Source organism: Lactuca sativa, chromosome 4 (assembly GCF_002870075.4).
Source record: "Lactuca sativa cultivar Salinas chromosome 4, Lsat_Salinas_v11, whole genome shotgun sequence".
NCBI classification, from domain to species: Eukaryota; Viridiplantae; Streptophyta; class Magnoliopsida; order Asterales; family Asteraceae; genus Lactuca; species Lactuca sativa.
In genome coordinates this window covers 156428856-156451017 of record NC_056626.2, presented here as the reverse complement: position 1 = coordinate 156451017, position 22162 = coordinate 156428856, and the positions used below count along the sequence as shown (strand labels likewise).

The following is a 22162-nucleotide window of genomic DNA, read 5'->3' as shown; positions in this document are numbered from 1 at the left end:
AAGAAAAACACCCAATGGATCGAGGAGGAGGAGGCGACTTTAGCTAAATCTTGGATTGCCATATCACAAGACGGGGATGTCGCCAACGCGCAATCGGGACAAAGCTTTTGGAATCGTATTTTAGACCACTTCCACGCGTTATTGGGAAGGCAAACGAGCCGGACATATGATTCAGTCAATGCTAAATGACGCGATCTTAGAGCAACGTGTACCAAATTTAACGGCATATTTGACAATTTAAAAAATATGCATCGAAGTGATAGCAACGATTTCAACATTTTGTTAACGGCGTTGCACCAATACAAAATTACCAACAATGGTAAACCTTTTGGTAACCAAAAAGCGTGGAAAGTTTGTTGCAATGGCCCAAAATGGGTCCTTTATCCGGAAACGACGCATTCGGGATCTACCACTGGTTCCAACAAAAGGACGAGAACGTCCGAGTCGGAGATCGGTGCTAACCTCGACCTCAATGATGAGTTCGACGCCACCGAGGGGGAGGGTCCATCGGACGTCCATCTTCGTCGACCACCGGGTAGGGACAAAGCGAGAAAGGGGGCTTCGTCTAGCGGGAAATCAACCAACGAGGACGTATTAGCGGAGAAAATCGAAAAAACTCTACATTTTTTAGAAAAAAAACTCCATTCAACTGAGGAGCAACGCCGGCGACAATTGGCACTCACCAATCTTCAAATCGTAAACACAGTGCCGCAACCCAATCTCGACCCGAAAAATTTAAGGGTCTTTATGAAAATTCAACAAGAAGTTCTCGACCAATATCACAACTAGATTTGATGTTTTTTAATAATTTAGGTTTAATTTTCTAAGTATGGATTATGTTTTTTTAGTATTTTAGTTTTAATTTTCTATGTTTTAAATTATGTAATGTGGTTTTAATTAATATAAAATATGTTATTTATTTAATATTTTATTTATATAACAAAATGGTAAAAAAATAAAAAAATAATATAAAAGTGAATGTTGTTAGTGGTTACCATTTCCATAATGGAGTGGGTTGGTGGTGAAGGTGACGTGACGCAGAGGTGGCGCCACTTTTTCGGTGAGTTTGTAGTGACCACCCCATATAGCCTAAAGAAAATATTTGGATAATATGGATATATCCGGGTCCATCATGTTATCCGATAAGTAAGTTGGCCCATATGCATACTCTGTTAGTCTGTTACTATGTGGTCCACTAATGACGAAACCAGCCATGGAATCCTGACACATTCTGTTGATTGGGCCGCTTATTTCTTCCATCACCGTCACCACCGCTTGTTCACTTCGACTATCTTGAGTCTTGTTGCTTACTACTCTACAAACTATAAAAAACCAGACCCACATCATTTCCTTCGCAGAGAAGCAAGGCAACAATGGCTACCGAAGATGGCGACAATTTTAGGTACTTGATTGTGCAGCCTGAAAATGGCGGAATTACCGACCTTTACAGATACGGAATCTTGGGCAACAAAGCTAGCGGGGCAAAGTTCTTCGAGACTTCCGACGAACATACCCTCCATGAGGAGCTGTCGGTGGGCGGCGACAGAGGAGGCGGAGAGACGCCGGCCCATAGGTGGGTGATCATAGTATCGATAGTAATGAGGAAGTTGATTAAGTTTTTTGGTAAGCCAATGGAATGGACCGGTTACGTTGTCGACTTCATACTAAACTTGCTGTCCCTCAATGGCGGCATCCTTGGTTTGTTCTTCAATCTTCTACTAGGTAAAGTCAAATTTCCCTTCCCCTTATATCGAATTTTAATTTTTCATGCTTTATATTGCTCGATTTCAATGGCGAGTGGCAATAGTGTTTTCGAAACCTCTGAAATAATAATTGATAAACAGGAAAGATGGTAATTCCAGTGAGAGGATCAGCAACATATATCAGTACAATCGGGCATATTGATGGCCGGATAGACCTTATGGTCGGAAATGATGGAACTCCGGCCATTCAACTAGATGCCGGGAATAGGTCTCTAATGGATCTCTGTATGATGGCTTCCAAATTGGCTTACGAGAATGCTATCGTTATCAAGAACGTGGTGAATCAACATTGGAAGGCATGTTTCCTCTTCCTCTTCCTCTTCCTCATTTTTCCTATTTCCTTCACTCCAGAATCCAAATGCTTACTAGATGCTAAATCGCTAACCATTGTGTCATTCATCACAGATGCACTTTATCGACTTCTACAACTGCTGGAATGGTACGAAATTACATGTATTAAACGTCCTTGAGATTTGAGAAGAACCCTTTTGGAATCCTTTCATGTTGACATTCTTGATATGATTGACAGATTATCAAAAGGAGCGATCCACCCAAGTGTTCATATTCAGTGACAAGCCAAAAGATGCAAACTTGATAGTGATCAGTTTCAGAGGGACAGAGCCATTCGATGCAGACGACTGGATTACTGATTTTGACTACTCTTGGTACGAGATTCCAAAACTAGGAAAAGTCCACATGGGATTCTTGGAAGCCATGGGTTTAGGAAACAGAATAAACACATCTTCCTTCCAACAACTTCTTCAAGCAACAAACACAAAGCTTCAATTAACAAACGAAGGAGAACCCAAGAAGCTTCTTCCTGAAATGGGGGAGTTGAGTGCGTATCTTGCTGTGAGGAGCAAGCTCAAGAGCTTACTGAACGAGCATAAAAATGCAAAGTTTATGGTGACTGGACATAGCCTAGGAGGTGCTCTTGCGATATTGTTCCCTATTGTGCTCGTGTTTCATGAAGAAGACGAGGTTTTACAGAGGATGATAGGTGTACACACATTCGGACAACCAAGAGTCGGAAACAGGGAATTAGGGAAGTATATGGAATCGAAATTACAATACCCAAATCCCAGATATTTTAGGGTTGTTTACTGTAACGACATAGTTCCAAGGTTGCCATATGACAACAAAACCTTCTTGTATAAGCATTTCGGAGTGTGCCTTTACTACGATAGTCTTTTTGTGAAGCAAGTGAGTTCAATTTCGTATTTGAGACTGAATCTTCTCTTTGTGTAATGGTATATTCTTTTGACTTTTGACTTTTGATTTGGTTTTGTGTTGAATGAAGAAAGTGGAAGAAGAACCAAATAGGAACGACTATGGATTGTGGTACCTGATTCCGGAGCATCTGAATGCTGTGTGGGAATTGGCGAGAGGCATGACGATGGGAATGGCATACGGGCCGGAATACAAGGAGAGTTGGGAAGGGATTGTGATGCGGTTGATTGGTTTGGCAATTCCGGGGCTTTCGGCTCATGGTCCTCCTAATTACGTCAATTCGATAAGACTGGGAACGGAGAAACATATTCAGATGTCGACTTTGTAAAAATGGAGCTGTAGAAGGTTGAAGTAGGAGTTCAAATCAGTGATAGATTGAACAGTTGTTGTAGAAGTATGGAACTGTTCAACCCATTCCCCTCGATCCTTTTTCCTTCTTTAGTTGTTCTTTGTAATAAAACTTGTTTTATGGACTTCGACTTTTCAACCTTTGTAGTTCATTCCATTAATTATTGCATATTTTATTTGTTACTATATGTTATCCTTACCTGTGATTTAGTTTGGTATTTGTATAGGATTAGATTAATTTACTTTTATAATCTTTAGCTTGTTTTTACTTTATCTTTGTATTTGTAGGGCGGACTATAAATAGATCACATAGTCTTCTTTTGTATTTATTAGTGAACTAATTCAATCAATTTTTATAGTTATACGATTACTTTTGTCTTGGTTATGGCGGGCTATAGTTGTATCTAGTGAACTAATTCAATCAATTATTATAGTTAAATATGATCTCTGATATATGTGGTTGTCCCTTGAATCTAATGTCACGAAGAACATTAGTATGTTAGATATTGGTTGTAACTATTTAGGATTCTCCATTAATATTCTATTTGATAATGAATTATTTCACACATGGTGTTTATTTTGAGATTTTTTTCAAATCTTAGTGATTGCATTGGCAATCAATATGCTCTTCATTTGCAAAATAGTTTGTAATGATCAAAGCCTTGGTATCGATGAATGTGTTCAAAGTGCCTATAAGGGTCATTCATACTGAGAGTATGAAGGCAAATTGTGAAATGTGAATACGTATATACATTATTAGAATAAAGGCTTTAATGACATCCAAACTATGACACATACTGAATTTATGACACGCAAAAGTGCGTGTTCTAAAATAATCATCTATTATACAATTTAAAGATTTACAACATGTATTTTTACGTGTCATAAAAATGTCATCGTTTTAGAATTTTTTTTTTCAATAACGCACGTCCATTCTTATGCACTTAAGTCTAAACATATCGAGACTACTTGTTAGGGCTTTTTTCACTTCATTCCACACAATCAAGAACGAGGCTTCTTTCTTGATTGCAACGTCGGCGAGCTCAGACTCACCTCATCTCACCGGCGACCTAATCAAGCTCACCTAACTTCGTCGACAACTAAGACTCTTCAACCTCACCGTGCCGACGACTGCATCTCGGTTCCATCTCTTCTACTTTACTCCGTATCTACCTTACTTCAATGACAACCTTAAGGTATGTTTTCACTTTGTCGATATAAAGATTCATGAATGCTTCTTTCTTCCTATCCCTATTTCTCTTCAAGAACAAATTCTTGTTTGGGAGGTATTCTTTTTTCATCATTTCTTCATTCTTTGCAAAAGATCCAATCTCAATTTTAGATTTCCTCTTGTTTTAGCAAGAAATCACTATATTTTTCTATTGTGACATGTTTAAATTTCAAAAGGTTGCCAATGTGTTTTAATTATGATATTACAAGCATGTCTATATATATATATTTTTTTGCTAGGTTAAAACCTACATAGCTCACCAGTCTTTTTGACGTATGTGTTATTTTTAAATGTTCTATGTACTTAGATATCAAAGTAAAGCTTAGAGTGATGATGCTAGAGAACCTTATAATAGACTTAGTGAAGTCTTCATGTTGTACGATCCCTTATTTTTTACTATGGTTGTTGATGATATTGTTGTAACACCAAACATTTGTAACTCTGATAAATAAATGGAAGGTTTTTGTAAAACCATATGAAACGTCCTAAAATTTCTGAGTAAAAATTTCATTTTAAATAAGTCAAAATCATTCATTCATTATACCAAAAGACGAACATAATAAAAGTATTCTCAAAACATCAGAGTAAAATCATAAATAGTCAATGTGGAAGAAGATTCTAGGGGATGCAGTGCGATCAAGACGGATCCTTCCTTTTGAAACCAGTAGTACCTGAAAACATTTTAAACATAAACGATAAGCACAAAGCTTAGTGACTTCCCCAAAATACCACATACAAAATATATGTATATAACATGTAGCTGTGTCGGGTTCGTAACAACCCCGAGTCCATAATGAATCTATATAACAACACATAGCTGTGTTGAGTCTGTATCAACCCTGAGTTCATAATGAATCCATATAACAACATGTAGTTGTGTCAGGTCCATATCAACCCTACATACATAAAGCATACAGTCATATCAGCAAGAGTCACAAAGACAACAAGCACATACAGACATATCATCAAGTGTCACGAAGGCTACTATCATCCTACAAACATAATCATGTGGGCCGATACTGGTGCCTTCGACCTACGAGTACAATGAAGAGACTCGCGTGAACTATTCAACAGAAGCCCAACAGCTACCTCAGCAACAGAACATCCAACCCAAGCTTCCTAAAGCCAAACTGATACCAATCCTTAGCAAATGCTCAATTTTACTCAAGTTTGACCAAGAATCAAACTGGTCAAAAAGTCAACAGCCAAAGTCAAAATCAAAATTGCCTATCAGCAGCCCTCCACATTGTGGCCTTCCTTGGCCACAACGTGGACACAAAATGCTAAAACAGTTGCCACGCCGTGGGGACTGGTCTGAACAGTTCAAACGGCTTAATCCATTTTCTTCCGATTCCAAGAGCTCCAAAGCTTAGATCGAATCCTTTCCAAGGTCTTTGTGGATAAAGTTTCTAACTTTATCCATTAGGAATGTCCAAACTGTGACATCCCCATTTTCACGGCTAGAAAAGACCGATTTAATTTATGCTTTTAAAATAAAATCAGAGTAATCCTTTGATTTAAAAGAGTTGCGGAATTTGTTCGCAAAACAAAATGTGATAAGAATTTATAAGAGCATTTCTTTAAAGAAATGTATTTTGCATTATATAACAAAAATCTTGGGATGTCATGTTCCGATACAGACCAAAGGCATAAACAATACAAAATAGACCTTACAACAGTTATTTACAACTACTGATCTATAATCCAAAATATCTTGATAATTCATCCAACTTATGCTCTGGTGCCACTACCTATAATACAAAGAAAAACTGGGTGGGTCAGGCTTGGGAGCCTGGTGAGCATATAGGGTTTTCAACCCACAAATAATAAATTTATTATGTTTAAACATTAAAAAATCAACCAAATTTCCGAACTCCATTATCTTATTTATTTCTTAAGGATTTACCCTAACAATTATCTATCACTCATTCCTAAGGATTCATCCTAAGGAATAGGAACGAAGTCACATCGTCGCCAGGGTTTATACAACATGCACTAAGTCCATAGCTACCAGGGTTTATACAGCATGTGCTAAGTCCATAGCTCTCATTCATCGACAGTATTATTCACGGGAATCCACCTGCAATACATGTCAATGGGTTTTTTTAGAGTACAACTGATTAACATATAGTTCACAACACCTACAAGTTGCGAGTTTGCTAGTGTTCCACGGACCGTCTAGAATAATCCATGGTTGTCATCCATACTCTGCTGAATGACGGGGGAGGGAGGGGGCAGCGCTTGGGTAAGGGCTTCTCTCATATTTCATCCCTCGTCCCCATCTCATGATTTATATCACCGATCATTTCATTTATCCCAATCATCTTTCAACATATACCCCACTATTTTATCTACCCATGCTTTACCCAACTTTTCTATAGATATAAAATACGTAAGCAGTTTAAATCATTTAAAACCTGTATAAATCATTCATTCAACATTCATCTCAAATAAACAAACAATATATATTCACATAGCACGTATTTCATATAAAATACTTCATATCTATGTGTAAGATGAAAGTGACTATACACTCACTTGATAAGACGATGATCGTACAACACTACGACTCTTAAATTAATATTCTTCGATGAAACCGGAATGTTTTCTCAGAAACCGGAATTCTCGCGGGCAGAGCTTCGGCTTGAAAACTCTTTTTCTTGGGATCTTTGGAGCTTCGGGACTTACTTCGGGTGTCGGGATGATATCGGGACTTCGGGGGTGCTTTAAGATGGCTAGAGAAGGTATAGAGAGTGAGGGAGTGATGAATTAGCAACCACATTCGGCTGACCTTCGGTTTCTATTTATTCGTGAACCTCAAATGTACACGTCATGAGTTTGGTCCTGCTCAGGTCATGGCGTTCATCATCAGTCCACTTGCTCTAGAAGGTGTCAATCACCTGTTCACATCGTGAACACCCTGTTCACGGCGTGAACTCTGACAGTGGTGGAAGTTCGTGCCCCAAACTTCAGAAATTCATATCTCTCGCATACGAGCTCTATTTTTGAAGTTATTTATATCCACACGTAGGTGAGATTATTCTCTACAACTTTCGTTTAGACTCCGTCGGCTAATTTTGATTTATTTTTATTATATTATTTTTAGTAGGCCGAGACAGGAAAAATCCGTTATAAATTCATAACTTCTTCATCCGACGTCCGTTTTCGTCTGTCTTTTTACCATTGCACTACTATTAACGAGATCTTCGATTCTTATTTAGATTGTTTCGGCTAAAAATCACTCGATCTAAATATCGAGTTTTGGGTTGCATACTGCTAAGCTGAAACTTAGAAAAATCATAACTTCCCCATACGAAGTCAGATTTGGACGTTCCTTTTATGCACGCTCTCGGTTTAACGTATTCTATAACTTTTGTTTAGATTTCTAAGGCTAAAAATTGCTCTATCGTAGATTCACTATTTACGTCCTACAGCGTCGTGCCGAATCTGTCCCGAAACTTCGATAGATCATAACTTTTTCATTATAACTCGGATTTCAGCGTTCTTTATATGTACGAAAACCTTGTGACATATACTACAACTTGGTTAAGATTGTTGATTCTAAACACTCTTCTATCAAAAAGACATTTTTGACACTTATCGTCTTTAAATTGACTAGCCCGGATCTACGGGCGTTACAATTATCTCCCCCTTAGGATGATTACGTCCCGTAATCATCAACGAAAATAGTGCTTGTATAATGATTCCATCCGTTATCCTTCCATCCTAAGTAATAACCGTAATATATATGTTTCTTCGAACGAGTATCTAACTCTTGGGCTTCTTGACTGCAGGCGATGCTCAATCTTGCATCTGCTCTTCGTACTATGTTGGACTTTCAATCATAACCTTCGAGTTACAAAAATAAATCCTTATTGAGGACTCCTTCTTTTTCTTATAATAAGTAATTTCCTTCAATTATTGTAACAGACCGATGGGTCATGTTCTAATAACCTTTCATCGTATGATGCAACGCTTAGACTCAAGTCTCTTAGAGTCAAATTCCATAATGGAATATACCTTCCTTCATATTATAATGTGATATAATCACATTTTTAGCATGTAGAATTTCTAGCTACTAACTTCTTTAACAACGAGCGCGATACAATTAATCGCTTTGATTTCAATCTTCCGGCTTAAGTCAGATGCTACATCGAACTTGGTTCTCCGAACCACGTAACAAACTCATCGTAGTCGAACTCAATTTGATATGACCACTAGGGTCAGAATATCAATCATCTTCTTAGTCATTACCAAAACAATGGTAACGACATACTTGAATAAAAACATAATCAATTACTAGCTTCTTGGTAACCTTGTGACTTTCCCTAATCCAAGTGTGAGTCATGTGCTTCCAGTAGTATATGCCTCTACTACCATTCACACCTACTCATACTCATCCCAAGTATTGTCTCGCAATCCCCAATTTCTTATCTCCTAAAATCACAAAACAATTTAACACATACGAATGTGTACAAATAATCATAAAAATTTCCCTAGGCTCTACTAGGACTTCTTTCATGCGTATCTTCAATCATCAATCATGCCTCAACTCGATTGGAGATAGAAATGCTAGACGATGGGATAACTTCAAGAATTAAGCCAACCGTTCCATCATCCTGCCAATCGAAGGTGTACTTCAGACGTACCGTACTCTTTTAAACTTACTGTTATTTTATTAGACAAATTCTAAATGCAGGATACCACTTACGATATCTTCCGATAGGTGTCATTCAATACATCAGATAACAAAACCAGGGTTTATATTATTTCTTGAAACAATTACACAGAGGTTTAAGTTTACCCTATACTATGCCTTTAATAGGCTACACCACATGCTACTATTCACATTGCTACTTCATAACTTGATCTTCGGACATCAAGTCTTTACTTCTAATTCCTAGTGTTGTTATTTGCTTCGTCGATGATATTCTGAAATTCCCTTGGTGTTGGCGGTGCGCTCGGCCTTGCTACTTCATTTTCATCGGGGAGTCCCTAGAAATATGTCCTCCTTCCCTAAATCCGTAACACACCCTCTTGGGAAGCGTACACTCATCGGATTAATGCCCAGTCTCTCCACACTTGAAGCAAGTCATCTTCCTTCCAGTGTGTTTATTTTTGCACTTCCCGAACCATTTTTCTTTACCTCCTCTTTTGCCAGACTTTAAGAACATGTTGCTCTTGTTGGACCTTGAAGACCCCTCAAATTTCCTCCTCTTTCCAACTTCAACCTTGTTGGTGGTCATGTCGTTCATTATTTCTTCAATAGACTTAGCAACCCAAATAGTTGCCCCAAGAGTAGGTGCCTGACGTACTGGCACAGTAAGTTCATCCTTACTTTGTTGAAGTAAACATTTTGTCTCTTCCATTTGTTGATCCAACATCGTCCGTACTATTGCTTGTACTCCTGCCATCGTGATTGGCTCAGGTGCAACTATTATTTTTGGTGCACTCTCAATCACCGTACTATCAGCTGCTGAAGAACCCCTATTAATATTACCTAACTACTTTATGAATATAATTACATGCAACAAAACTTAAACAATCTTTCAAATAAAGACCCAACCCTACAATGGTTAGACTCAAATGAGAGCTGCACAATAGGGCCAAATCAATCATTCTAGAATTATTTAACCTTTGTAACATTTAACTTAACATATTCATTGAATAGCTATTCCACATCAATATGGGTCCCACAAAGAACAAAACAAGCAACATTCGGACAATAACATTCTAAAACATAAAGGCATCCTCCAACTCACTTGATACCACGATGCTAGGAACTTCCACTAAAACTTTTGGTTGGCTTATGCATGAAAATTATACACAAAAACGGGATCACATAGACTTTCGAATGAATGATTCTAACCTAAGCCCACAACCAGACAAGGAATAGGAAATAAGGCCAAATCAATCCTTCTAGGGCTATATGATGCTAATCGTATACAATTTTTAAAGAATACACTTAGAAATCAATTCCACCAAAATAGATTCCAAATCTGACATGTCATCCAATTCCTCCTAGGATACAAGGCATCACAAAGCAGACCATTCTATCTAACATCTGAAATCCATACTAGCATGCAGTTCCAAAAGCTCAACCAATAGACATATAAAGGTGTCTCTCCTAGCATTCTATCATGCAAATCCTAAGTAGATCCTTATCCCTAATCTAGCATGCAATTATCATATACTCATACCAAAACAATAAGCATAACACATGTATGGGTATTTTGGGAAATACTTACTTGAACTCGACTGATTGCATGCATCACACTCCTTTTTTCTTAAAAACCTTTTTAGGAAACTCATTTTCGTTTAAAAGATTTTATTAACTCCTCATTTTGAGTTCAAACACACGCGAGAGTTTGCCCGAATCCCTCAAACCAAGGCTCTGATACCAACTTGAAACGTCACAAAAATTCCAAGTCAAAATATCATTTTAAATAAGTGAAAACCATTCATCCATTATCCCAAAAGACGATCATAATAAAAGTAGTCTCAAAACATCAGAGTAAAATAATAAATAGTCAATGCATAATAAGTCTCTAGGGGATGCAGTGCGATCAAGTCGGGCCATTCCTTTTGAAACCAGTAGTACCTAAAAACATTTTAAACATAAACATTAAGCACAAAGCTTAGTGAGTTCCCCAAAATAACACATACAACACATATGTAACATCCTAAAATTATAAGGTAAAAAATTCATTTTTAATTCAACCCATAAACACCATTTATTCTTATCAACCATTCAAAAGTATGTCAGAGTAAAAATAGTTATTAGAGTAAAAATAGAAGCAAGTGGCCTCTTTTGGATCACTAACAGAAGGAATGTCAGAATTAGGCCTTGCTTTTGGGCCATTGCTAGACGACCCAACATGAGCCTTTCCCTTCCAGTTCGACTTTGGAGCACTTTTCCTCTTATTTCCTTTGTTTTTCCCAATGAAAAGGATAGGAGCACTAGTAGGAGTAGGGGTTTGATTCTTCTTCATAACCGAATCTGCTGTCTATAATAAGTTGTGGAGTTGGGCCAATATGGTTTTAGTATTGTTCAAATGATAAGCCAAAATGAACTGATCAAAATAGGTGGCAAGGAGTTAAGGTCCATGTCAATGGCCAACTCCTTGTTGAAATTCACATTTAGCCTCTCAAGGCACTCCACATATCTCTTCATTCTTTTCACATGATTGTAGATCTACTCTCATTCCTTCAACTTGCAAGCCATTAGTGCTTTGACGACCTCATACTTTTCTTGACGAGCTCTCTTGTGAAACTTTTCCACATGATCCAAGTTCATCTTATATGGCCAACAGTCCTCATAGAACCTTTGCAACTCAGGAACCATGGTGGCAACCTTTGTTGCGTCGTCATAATGTTTCTTGTAGGAGATGATCTATTCAAGAGTAGCAGTGGACTTATTGATCTCAATAAGTTGTTTTTCAAGGACATACTCTTTGTAATAAAATTGAAGAGTCATCTTAATGTTGCGCATCCAATCATTGTAGTTAGTGTCATCCAATGTCACCTTGTATACGATCGAAAGTAGAGAGAAGTTTAAGTTGTGAGTGAAAGTTTGAGGAGTAGAAGCATAACCATGAGTAGACATCTATAAAGAAAAAGGTAGTTTTAGTTAGATGACAATAATCCTTAATATTTTAACCCATAATTAATATTTAAGGCTAGGACCCAAATATGACATTCACAATCTATAAGAGGATGCAATAATCTAATTGTAAATTTTATAAACGTAGGTAAAGGAAATTTACTAATTTCAATCAAAATGAAATTCATATATCTTTCGAGATTCATTGAATCTTATCAATGACATGTTTAATATTAGATTATGTTCTTCTATTTGTGACTGGGATACCGATGATCACAAACAAGATGTGCATAACCATGTAAATATGCTTGGCAACCTCAATGTTATTTATCATCTCTAATTGATGTGTTGGTTAACCACACACGCTCCATCAACAATGATAATTCTCGAGATGCCCATTACTAATATTTATAATCACTATTAGTGTGTTGGTTAACCACACACGCTCCACTAACTACATATAAAGCATAATGTGCAATTTCATGGATTATCATACTTTTCACATTTTTCCTAAAGTAACAAGAGTAACCTTTTTAAAAGAAACTTCTAGTACTTTTATATAATTATACTTTTAATGAGATTATATCCTATCAAATTCGTTCGGCTAATGACCCTCTACCATATAAGGGAGTAGTGGCTGAGAGTGGACATCCAATGATGGTCATTTTATAGGCCGCTTCCTTATACCGCCTTATAGTATGGCTTCGTGAATGAGGCATACTAACGATTTGATTGACTTGTCTTATACATATAATATATTAAACTTTTAATAGTATACATATAAGGTGTACTTTAAAACTTTCTTAAAATACTAGGTTTAATATTAATTTTTTGAAATTGATTAAAAATTAATTTAATTTAAAATTAAACCAATTATGATTTAATCTTTATATTTTAATTAACTATTAATTAAATTAATTTAAATCATAGGAGGATTAAATAATTATTTACTATTAAACAATTAATCAAATAATATATATTTAATCCTAATTCAATCCTTACTAAATTTCGAAAATTAAGGGTATTAGGTTATCCAATTTTATATTATTCTATTTTTAAACAATTAAAACAATAATTATTAAATAACGAAACCTTAATAAAACCTAATGATTTTCGAAGTTAAGGGAGGAGGCTAGGGTTTCAAGAACCATAGCCTTAGGGTTTAAATTCTATAAATCCTAATTTGATCTATTCAACTATTATGCATATTCAATTTAAAACATTTGACTCTAATACCACTTATAGGTTTTATAGGTTACAAAATTCATGAAGCGGAAAATAATTAACTCTTAAGTTCACATGCAACCTAATTGGATCTATGTTTTCACTATTGGATGTTATAATCTATTGAACATCAAAAACCCTAATACACACTTAGTAAAATCGAAAATTATAAAAGGTTTAGGGTTTACATACCTTATTGATTATTTTAGTAAATAATCAAATGAATCCTTCTTGAATTGATTTGGAAGCTAGCTCCAAAAATCTCGTGTATCTGATGGTTCATACTCAAACCTTAGCAACTAAGAAAAATTTGAGGAGAGAAGATAGGGAGGCTGAATTTCGACTATTTTTTCTTCTAGGAATGGTTGGACGAAAATGGGGAGTTTAAGGACCCCAATTTATAACTGATAGAAAACCCTAGATAACCTTAATTTGAAATAAAATAATATTATTTCAAATCCGGAATTATCCAGCTTACTAATTATTCATATGGAATAATCTAAAAACCCTAGGAGCCTCTCAAAAATTCTCCCAACCCTAGAATATTCTAAAATTCTTCTTTGTCAAACTATTGAACAATTACAACTTTAGTCATTGCACTTTTAATTAATCCAATTAATCTAAAAATTAATTCTAATTAATTTATGATCAAATCTTAATTAAATAATAATATTTCTAATTAATATATTTATCTCATAATATACTAATGAATCATTTATTGCCATTTATTAATCATATAATAAATCAGTCTCTCTCTCTCTCTCTCTCTCTCTCTCTCTCTCTCTCTCTCTCTCTCTCTCCCTCTCTAAAAATCATTCTAGTCAATTTCTAGTTTGGAGGGTAATAAAAAAAACTTTGCTAATAATTCAAGTATATGTCAATTTAATTATTACCTTAGACACCTAAACAACATAATGTACTTTTCAAATCACCCATTTTTCATCCAATTCTACCATAGATCCTGAATTTAGAGTTTAGTATTACATAACATTAGTACTAAGTAAATTAAATTCAACCATAGAGCTTATAGCTTAGCGGTGTCAAAAGTTGATGAAAAGGTGTCTCTCAACCAAAGGTTGAGAGTTCAAGTCTCGTTGGAGACAAAATCTATAGACTTGGGAGTAAGATAATGGGTGCGCACATTAATCGCTCTAAAATAAATAAATTGAACTCACCGAATTTTGTAAAGTTGCATCAAAACCAACTAAAGTAAGTTTTTACCGATTGATGCAATATATCATCATTGAGCTCAAATCACCATATAATACATATTTCATGCTCAAAATCTGAAGTTACTAACAAATTTGTGACTTAGGCCCGAAGTCAACAAAGTAAAAGGATCTTAAAACACACCTACAATTACATGTATTTGAATCAAATTGCATAATTGTAATACTTAGAACAATAATACCAAACATGCATTTTTAAACTTACACAAACCAATTCATTCAAGTTTACCCAAAAATTAGGTTAGAGATGAAATACTACCTAAAAACTTATTGAATTGTGGCTTTGGTTTGTGATTCTACCTTTATTTAGGGGGTGTTTGGATAGAGAAAAAAAAAGGTGTTTATTGTTTATTGTTTATTTCCACCATAATAAGCTAAGTTTAAGTGTTTTAGATAGAAATCCTTAAAAATCACCTTATTGTGGTAGAGATAAGTTAAATAACCTGATTTTAATAAGCCTCTCACCCCTTGCTTATTGCTTATTGTTTATTTTCACCGCAAATAAACTAATAAGTAATAAACTAATAAGCTATAATCTAATTTATCCAAACGCACCCTTAGTGTAAAAATGCTTTCATGGTGACCCATGGGATGAAAATCGCACCTAAGGCTCTTAATTGTGTTGTTGGAACATAATGACATCTTAAACTTGATTTTTGTAATTAAAACCTATTGGTCAAAACAAGGCCAACGATGGTTAATACATTTCAAGCTCCATGCAACTTGCACTGTAACACGCATGTCGTCGTCACCAATGTCATGTTCTTCATATTTCCAACCGATACGATGTCTAACGTGATGCATATTTTCTACTTGAGGATATTCTAAAGATAAATGATCTCATGATATGTTAAACATAATTGTTTTTGCCATTAAATTAGCCGACTTATATTGGGTTACACCACCACAAAAATCCAATAAATCATCACTTACTTACAAAATTAGCTTTATTCCACACTCGTCCAGATCCAATAAATACTTTAAATATCATGAATTGTGAATTCATTTTCTATTTAAAGAACAATATGGTTGAAGAGTAAACCAAAATTGATAATTTGTTAGATTTTGCATAACCCTATCCCAAAATGCTTGAATATATAATCAAAAACTCTATTTTTTTTGGGAAATAATATGATCTTACGTGACATTCTCTATAACCTCAATAGTCTAGATTCACCAATAGAAAACCGTTTCTTAAAATTTGGAAATATCACGAACTATTGCATGTTCCATACTCTGTCATTTTTGTGAGTAACACTAAAAAAATCTACTTTGTTCCTTATGTTGCATTCATTAACATGATCTTTGACAACACAAATAGTGTGATATATTTATTTTTTCTTAAGTAAATTATATGAATGGTTCTTATGATTTAGGGTTCTTTGTTTGTTTGATCCCTAACTTTTTTTTTTTTTTTTAACTCGGTTCAATTGGTTATTTGATTTTATTATACATTTCGTCTCTATCGTATCTAAAGTTACTATATTGCTTTTATCTATTCACTTTTTAATTAGTTTATTATTTAACTATTAGTAACATAGTTGTTTGATAAAAGTTATGAGTCCCACCCTATTATCCTCTCATCGGCCGAGTATGGTCTTTATGGACCTTCTGTAAATCTAATGCGACACCCAATCCTATCTGTGAACACCATCCCAAGGTCCCGTAGTTGTGGTGTGGGGTGAGGTGGGTCATAAACCATCACAAAAGAGAAAGAGAGAATGTATCTCTTTCTCTCTCTCTTTACAACCCTCTCTCTTTATATATATATATATATATATATATATATATATATATATATATATATATATATATATATATATATATATATATATATATATATATATATCTATTTTTCTTCATGCATAAACATCATCCTTGGTGTTGGTGGTATGGTGTTATGATAAGGTGGCCACCCACTTTGCCACCTTCATGATTCTACCACTCCTAATGGCATAAACAAACATAAATCAACACACCTCATTCATCTCCTCATTTTTCAGAAACCGCCGCAACCACTACATATAGTCGGAACTCACCGTCTACCTTATCGTCATTTCTTATGCACTTACATCTCGTTCCCAAGTTCCATTTAAGGAGAGAAAAGAAAGAAAATGAGAATAAAATAAAAAAAATTGGTGTTTCCGAGTTTCAATAAAAGAAGGAAATAAAATAATCACTTCCTCTCCTAACTTTCATTCCGATTTGGAAAGAAAGAACAAGACGATTAAATTTCCTTCAACTTTTCTTAAATTCGGGAATACAAAAGACAATTTTCTTTTACTTTCCTTTTTTTTTTTTTTTTTTTCTTTCTTTGTTTAAACTCGGGAACTAGGTGTTAATGACGACTACCACCATAAATTTATCACAAAAAATTGTCGCCTCCCCTGTCGAATGACTACCCCTATAAAATCTAATATGAAATGTGTTTTTTATTTTGAAGTTTTGGTCGTTCACGTTCATCTCCACTATTTTGGTGTAGAAAACTCGGTCGATTGGAATGCCTGACCCTCTAAAACATAGAAAACATAGGGTTATCTCCCAAATATGTATCTCTATCATGTGCAGTGTAGGTTTACGTGTATGAAATTGTATCTGTGTAGTCATGAAAAAAACAAAATTTGTTTGCAATCATTGCTAATTGTTTTGTGAGGAAGTTTTTTTTAGATAAGACCCATAAAAACTCAATACTTAAGACTATAACATAGAAACATTCATGGAGGTTGAAGAATAAAAATATCGGTGAATGTTATTATTGTACCCATAGATGAGAGAAATTGGCTAGGATTCGTTCTTCCTTGATTGATTTTCCTTGTCTTTTGGCTAATTGATTCCTTAATCTTCCACCTTTATCCTAACCAAAATCGATACAAAATCTTATAGCCTGGTTTTTTTTTTTTACATCAAACTTAAATATTTGATTATGTGAGTTCTTCAAAGCTAGAATAGAAAAAGGTAGCGGAGTAAAGAGAGGCAGAATGAAATGGTTGAGAATTAAAGAACGACGACATAAGGCTATTGGTTGATCGTCTTTCTAGCAACGCAACTTGAAAAAAACAGTAAGATTGTTTCATAAAAAGGGTGGACCCTATATTAGGTATAAACTCAAAACAATAATCAAGCTTTAAATAATCATAAATGGGGAATATAGTTATTTAAGATACGGGACGTGTTCAGTAAAACTAGCTGATAGCGGGTAACTTGTAGCAGGTAGCTTGTAGCGTTTTGTTAAACGCTACATGAAGTAACTTTTGGATTTGGAGCGTTTTGATTAAACTAAACGCTAGAAGCTTGTAGTGTCAAACGAGACTTTTTGTTTTAAACGAAGCTTTTTGTCAAACGCTAGAAGCTCCCAAACGCTCCGTGCCGAACACGCCCACGGTAAAAATCAAACGATGTAACAAAATCAAATGATCCAAGTTAAGAAAATAATTATAGAATAAACGCACTCACTGTCATAAACTCTAGGGACCATTCATGTAATTTACTATTTATTGTTATCATAGAAATTGTTTTTAAAACATCCGTTGCAGTTAAGCTGTAGACGGTATATTCCTAACCATGGCTGACGAAGTTCCAACAACGAAAGAAGCCAAAAACAATCCCAAAATTGAACGCCTATTTTTATCCCCCATTCTCTCTCTTTCCATCTTCTTCTCTTCCATTGAAGCACCTCCAACTCTCGTCTCAATCATCACGTCTGCTTGCCCACACAGTCAGATTGTACCTCAAATCTCCCACCCACCATAACATCCATTCAGTTATAACAAAAGGTAAAGTAGCTCATTGATCTTCTTCATTTCTTCTGTCATGTTTTCATCACCAAAAATTCGTTTAATCTTACTGTGTTTTAGTTCAAATTGAAAGGATGTAATAAATTATGTATGTGGTTGGCATAAATTTTAGGGGGATTATCTCTTGTTCCATTGTTTGCGAATTTTGTAATTTAACTGTATAATCAGAAGTCGGTGAGCAGTTTTATCACTCCTTTCGTCCTCTATTAGCTGATTATCCATCGAATTTCAAAGTCAAAGTTGCAGCTATCAGAATTCCAATTATCACTTATCCTTTTTAGTATTTTAAAATCGAGTTCTTTAGTAATACTTGTTCTACTTTCTGATCCGATTATAAAGTTTTATTAAAAAACGATTATTTTCAATTTAAAAACGATTATTTATTCTACTTCCGGATACCTTTTCTTCTTTCTCAACTTTTTCGATACTTATTTAGTTCATCAGGAGTGAGGAAAGAGTAGAAACTGTCTGCATACTTCTCTAAATGAAGCTGAGTATGCTTACAAGTTTTATAATGGCAGGGCTTTTACTGTTGACCTACTGACCCTAAAAGCTTGTTGTGGTGAACCCAAATTGGGTGTTTGGTGAGGTGATATGTCTCTGTTTGGAAATGTTTCTGCCATTAACTCAAGTGGAAAGTGTATAGTAATGAATCTTTCAAGCACACAAATCACTTCAAGAGATTGTTTCAAGATTACCTCAGGGCAAAAAGATGTTTTGTCATTTGGATGCTGTGATGCTATGGGTAACAGATTGCAATTCCCAAGTGCTCGTTCTTTTACACCAAGATCAAAGAAGAATGTCTCCCCTCTAAAGGTACCTTTATTATCTAACAACATGAATTTGATTCTTCTTCATAGCATCAAGTTAATCAACAAATGTATCTCTAATAATCCAATAGGTAGTTTGTGTTGATTATCCAAGACCAGATCTTGATAACACATCTAATTTCTTGGAAGCTGCTTACTTGTCTTCAACCTTCAGAACTTCCCCACGCCCATCTAAGCCATTGAAGATTGTAATTGCTGGTGCAGGTAATATAATTTATACTAAAGATTATGTATTTATAAATGATTATCTCTACTAACATGTAGTTTGTTATGTAACTAACTTTTTCACATTATGCATATACAGGTTTAGCTGGTTTATCAACTGCTAAGTATTTAGCTGATGCAGGTCACAAGCCAATTTTACTAGAAGCAAGAGATGTTCTTGGTGGAAAGGTCTATAAAGTTCCCATCTTTATTTTCATTTTCTTCTCAAATTCATGTTTCATATTTGATATTTCTTCCCACATGACATAGGTGGCAGCTTGGAAAGATGATGATGGAGATTGGTATGAGACAGGTTTACACATATTCTGTAAGTTTCACCCTTTCTTATTACCCTTGAAGCAATTTTTGGACATATGTAACTTTATACCTAATACACAGTGACTTTCTTGTTCTTCATTTTCTTGAAGTTGGAGCTTACCCAAATGTACAAAATTTATTTGGAGAGCTAGGAATTAATGATAGATTACAGTGGAAGGAGCATTCTATGATATTTGCAATGCCAAATAAGCCTGGAGAATTTAGTAGGTTTGACTTCCCAGATGTTTTACCTGCACCATTGAATGGTAAGTTTGATGTGTTTATTTTAGTCAAACGCCGATTTTTTTTTTCATGATCCTAAAAGATGTAATTGTACATGGTATTTCAGGAATTTTTGCTATATTGAGGAACAATGAAATGCTGACGTGGCCTGAGAAAGTGAAGTTTGCAATTGGGCTGTTGCCTGCAATGTTAGGTGGACAGGCTTATGTTGAGGCCCAAGATGGGCTTAGTGTTCAGGACTGGATGAGAAAGCAAGTATGTAAATATTTAAGTAATTTTTTTTTTGTACATCTAGGGTTCTTAAACCTTAGTTTAGGCTTTTTTATTGAAAGATTTTTCGTTAATTAATGTTTTTTTTTTCTTATTTTATCTAGGGTATACCTGATCGAGTTACTACTGAAGTGTTTATTGCAATGTCAAAAGCATTAAACTTTATAAATCCAGATGAACTTTCAATGCAATGTATTCTCATTGCTCTAAACCGTTTTCTTCAGGTAAACTCATTATCATCTTAAACCTTTTACCAATTAAGTAATTTAAAAGTTAAAACAAACAATAATCTTTTTTTTTTAAATTAAACAGGAAAAGCATGGTTCCAAGATGGCATTTTTAGATGGGAGCCCACCAGAAAGACTTTGCAAGCCAATTGTTGACCACATCGAGTCACTCGGTGGCCAAGTCAGAGTCAACTCACGAATACAAAAAATTGAGTTAAACAAAGACGGAACTGTCCGGAACTTTCTATTGAGTGATGGGAATGTTCTAGAAGCTGATGCTTATGTTTTCGCTACCCCTGGTATTATACGTTTCCAAATATTTCACTTTATAATATGTATTTGATCGAATGTGGGGTCCACTTATATTTGATTATTTTGCATCAAACAGTTGACATTCTCAAGCTTCTTTTACCCGAAGAATGGAAACCAATTCCATATTTCAAAAAATTAGAGAAGTTAGTCGGTGTTCCTGTTATAAACGTTCATATATGGTTAGTTTTTGACTTTGACTTTGACTTTGACTTTTGGTTATAACCTGTTTGTGTAATGAATTTTGGAAACTATTTTTCAGGTTTGACAGAAAGCTGAAAAACACATATGATCACTTACTTTTCAGTAGGTCACCTCTGCTGAGTGTGTATGCTGACATGTCAGTGACATGTAAGGAATATTATGATCCGAATAAGTCAATGTTGGAGTTGGTTTTTGCTCCAGCTGAGGAATGGATTTCAAGAAGTGACACTGATATTATTGATGCAACAATGAGTGAACTTTCAAGGCTTTTTCCTGATGAAATTGCAGCTGATCAAAGTAAAGCAAAAATCTTGAAATATAAAGTTGTTAAAACACCAAGGTCTGTTTATAAAACTGTTCCAGATTGTGAACCATGTCGACCCCTACAAAGATCTCCAATTCAAGGATTTTATTTATCTGGTGATTATACTAAACAAAAGTATTTGGCTTCAATGGAGGGTGCTGTTTTATCTGGAAAATTTTGTGCACAAGCTATTTTACAAGTAAGTTGCAATTCTATATATAAAAGTAGGTTGTTTTTATAATTGGTAAATGATTTTTGAATTATGTTTTGTAGGATTATGAGATGCTTGCTACACGGGGTGAAGTGGTTGCTGAGGCAAGCCTTGTCTAACATTAAAAAAAAAAAACATTTATAGGAATTCAAGATTCCAAAGTGAAACTTGTTTACATGATTTTTCTTGTATTTGTAAAAGAAGAAATGCATATTATGGTTAAGTGCTTAGATGAGAAATTTGTCGTGTTAATTATATTTATTAATCAAGTAACATAAGTCTAATTGCTTGTGAAATAGAGAAAAAGTGTGGGATTTTGGTGATAATAGGAAGTAAGGTTGAATGCTTAAAGAGTAAGGTTTAGGTGATTGTCAATGGATTCTTGATTCATTGAATTTGAACAATACTTGAGAGTTGCATGAAGCATAGGGTTGTGTTCATTTGACCTTTTAAATACAGTTGTCTTTTTTGGATATTTGAGAAAAAAAATATTGTATTTGATGATAAGTGGTAAAGATTATATATTGAGAAAAGATTTGGTTTTGGAAGTTATGACAGAAGGACTAATGGTTTGAAAAGTCAAAATTGGATTTACCAAATAGGCAAATCTCATTGTTTAC

At 34.9% G+C, this 22162-nt stretch overlaps 2 protein-coding genes across 2 annotated transcripts; both read left to right on the top strand.

Annotated features, from left to right (window-relative positions):
- Positions 1 to 1158: 1158 nt before the first annotated feature.
- Positions 1159 to 3527, top strand: LOC111915315 (triacylglycerol lipase OBL1). The gene is made up of 5 exons (XM_023910981.3): positions 1159 to 1722; positions 1845 to 2059; positions 2169 to 2202; positions 2293 to 2966; positions 3064 to 3527. The coding sequence occupies exons 1-5, from the start codon at positions 1374 to 1376 to the stop codon at positions 3319 to 3321; spliced, it is 1530 nt and encodes a 509-aa protein (XP_023766749.1). The 5' UTR covers positions 1159 to 1373; the 3' UTR covers positions 3322 to 3527.
- A 14666-nt stretch (positions 3528 to 18193) lies between these two features.
- Positions 18194 to 21803, top strand: LOC111915314 (15-cis-phytoene desaturase, chloroplastic/chromoplastic). Its single transcript, XM_023910980.3, has 12 exons — positions 18194 to 18401; positions 18944 to 19238; positions 19324 to 19456; positions 19557 to 19645; positions 19727 to 19784; positions 19885 to 20040; positions 20124 to 20272; positions 20392 to 20511; positions 20600 to 20813; positions 20903 to 21005; positions 21086 to 21530; positions 21605 to 21803. The coding sequence occupies exons 2-12, from the start codon at positions 19017 to 19019 to the stop codon at positions 21659 to 21661; spliced, it is 1746 nt and encodes a 581-aa protein (XP_023766748.1). The 5' UTR covers positions 18194 to 18401; positions 18944 to 19016; the 3' UTR covers positions 21662 to 21803.
- Positions 21804 to 22162: the final 359 nt, after the last annotated feature.

Bases quoted from the DNA above. Each gene is read 5' to 3' on its own strand.
- LOC111915314 (XM_023910980.3), top strand. From the start codon at position 19,017: ATGTCTCTGTTTGGAAATGTTTCTGCCATTAACTCAAGTGGAAAGTGT. The intron at 20,041-20,123 runs GTAAGTTTGATG...ATGGTATTTCAG, and splicing joins TTTACCTGCACCATTGAATG to GAATTTTTGCTATATTGAGG. The intron at 20,814-20,902 runs GTATTATACGTT...TGCATCAAACAG, and splicing joins TTATGTTTTCGCTACCCCTG to TTGACATTCTCAAGCTTCTT.
- LOC111915315 (XM_023910981.3), top strand. From the start codon at position 1,374: ATGGCTACCGAAGATGGCGACAATTTTAGGTACTTGATTGTGCAGCCT. The intron at 2,060-2,168 runs GCATGTTTCCTC...CATTCATCACAG, and splicing joins TGGTGAATCAACATTGGAAG to ATGCACTTTATCGACTTCTA. The intron at 2,967-3,063 runs GTGAGTTCAATT...TGTTGAATGAAG, and splicing joins ATAGTCTTTTTGTGAAGCAA to AAAGTGGAAGAAGAACCAAA.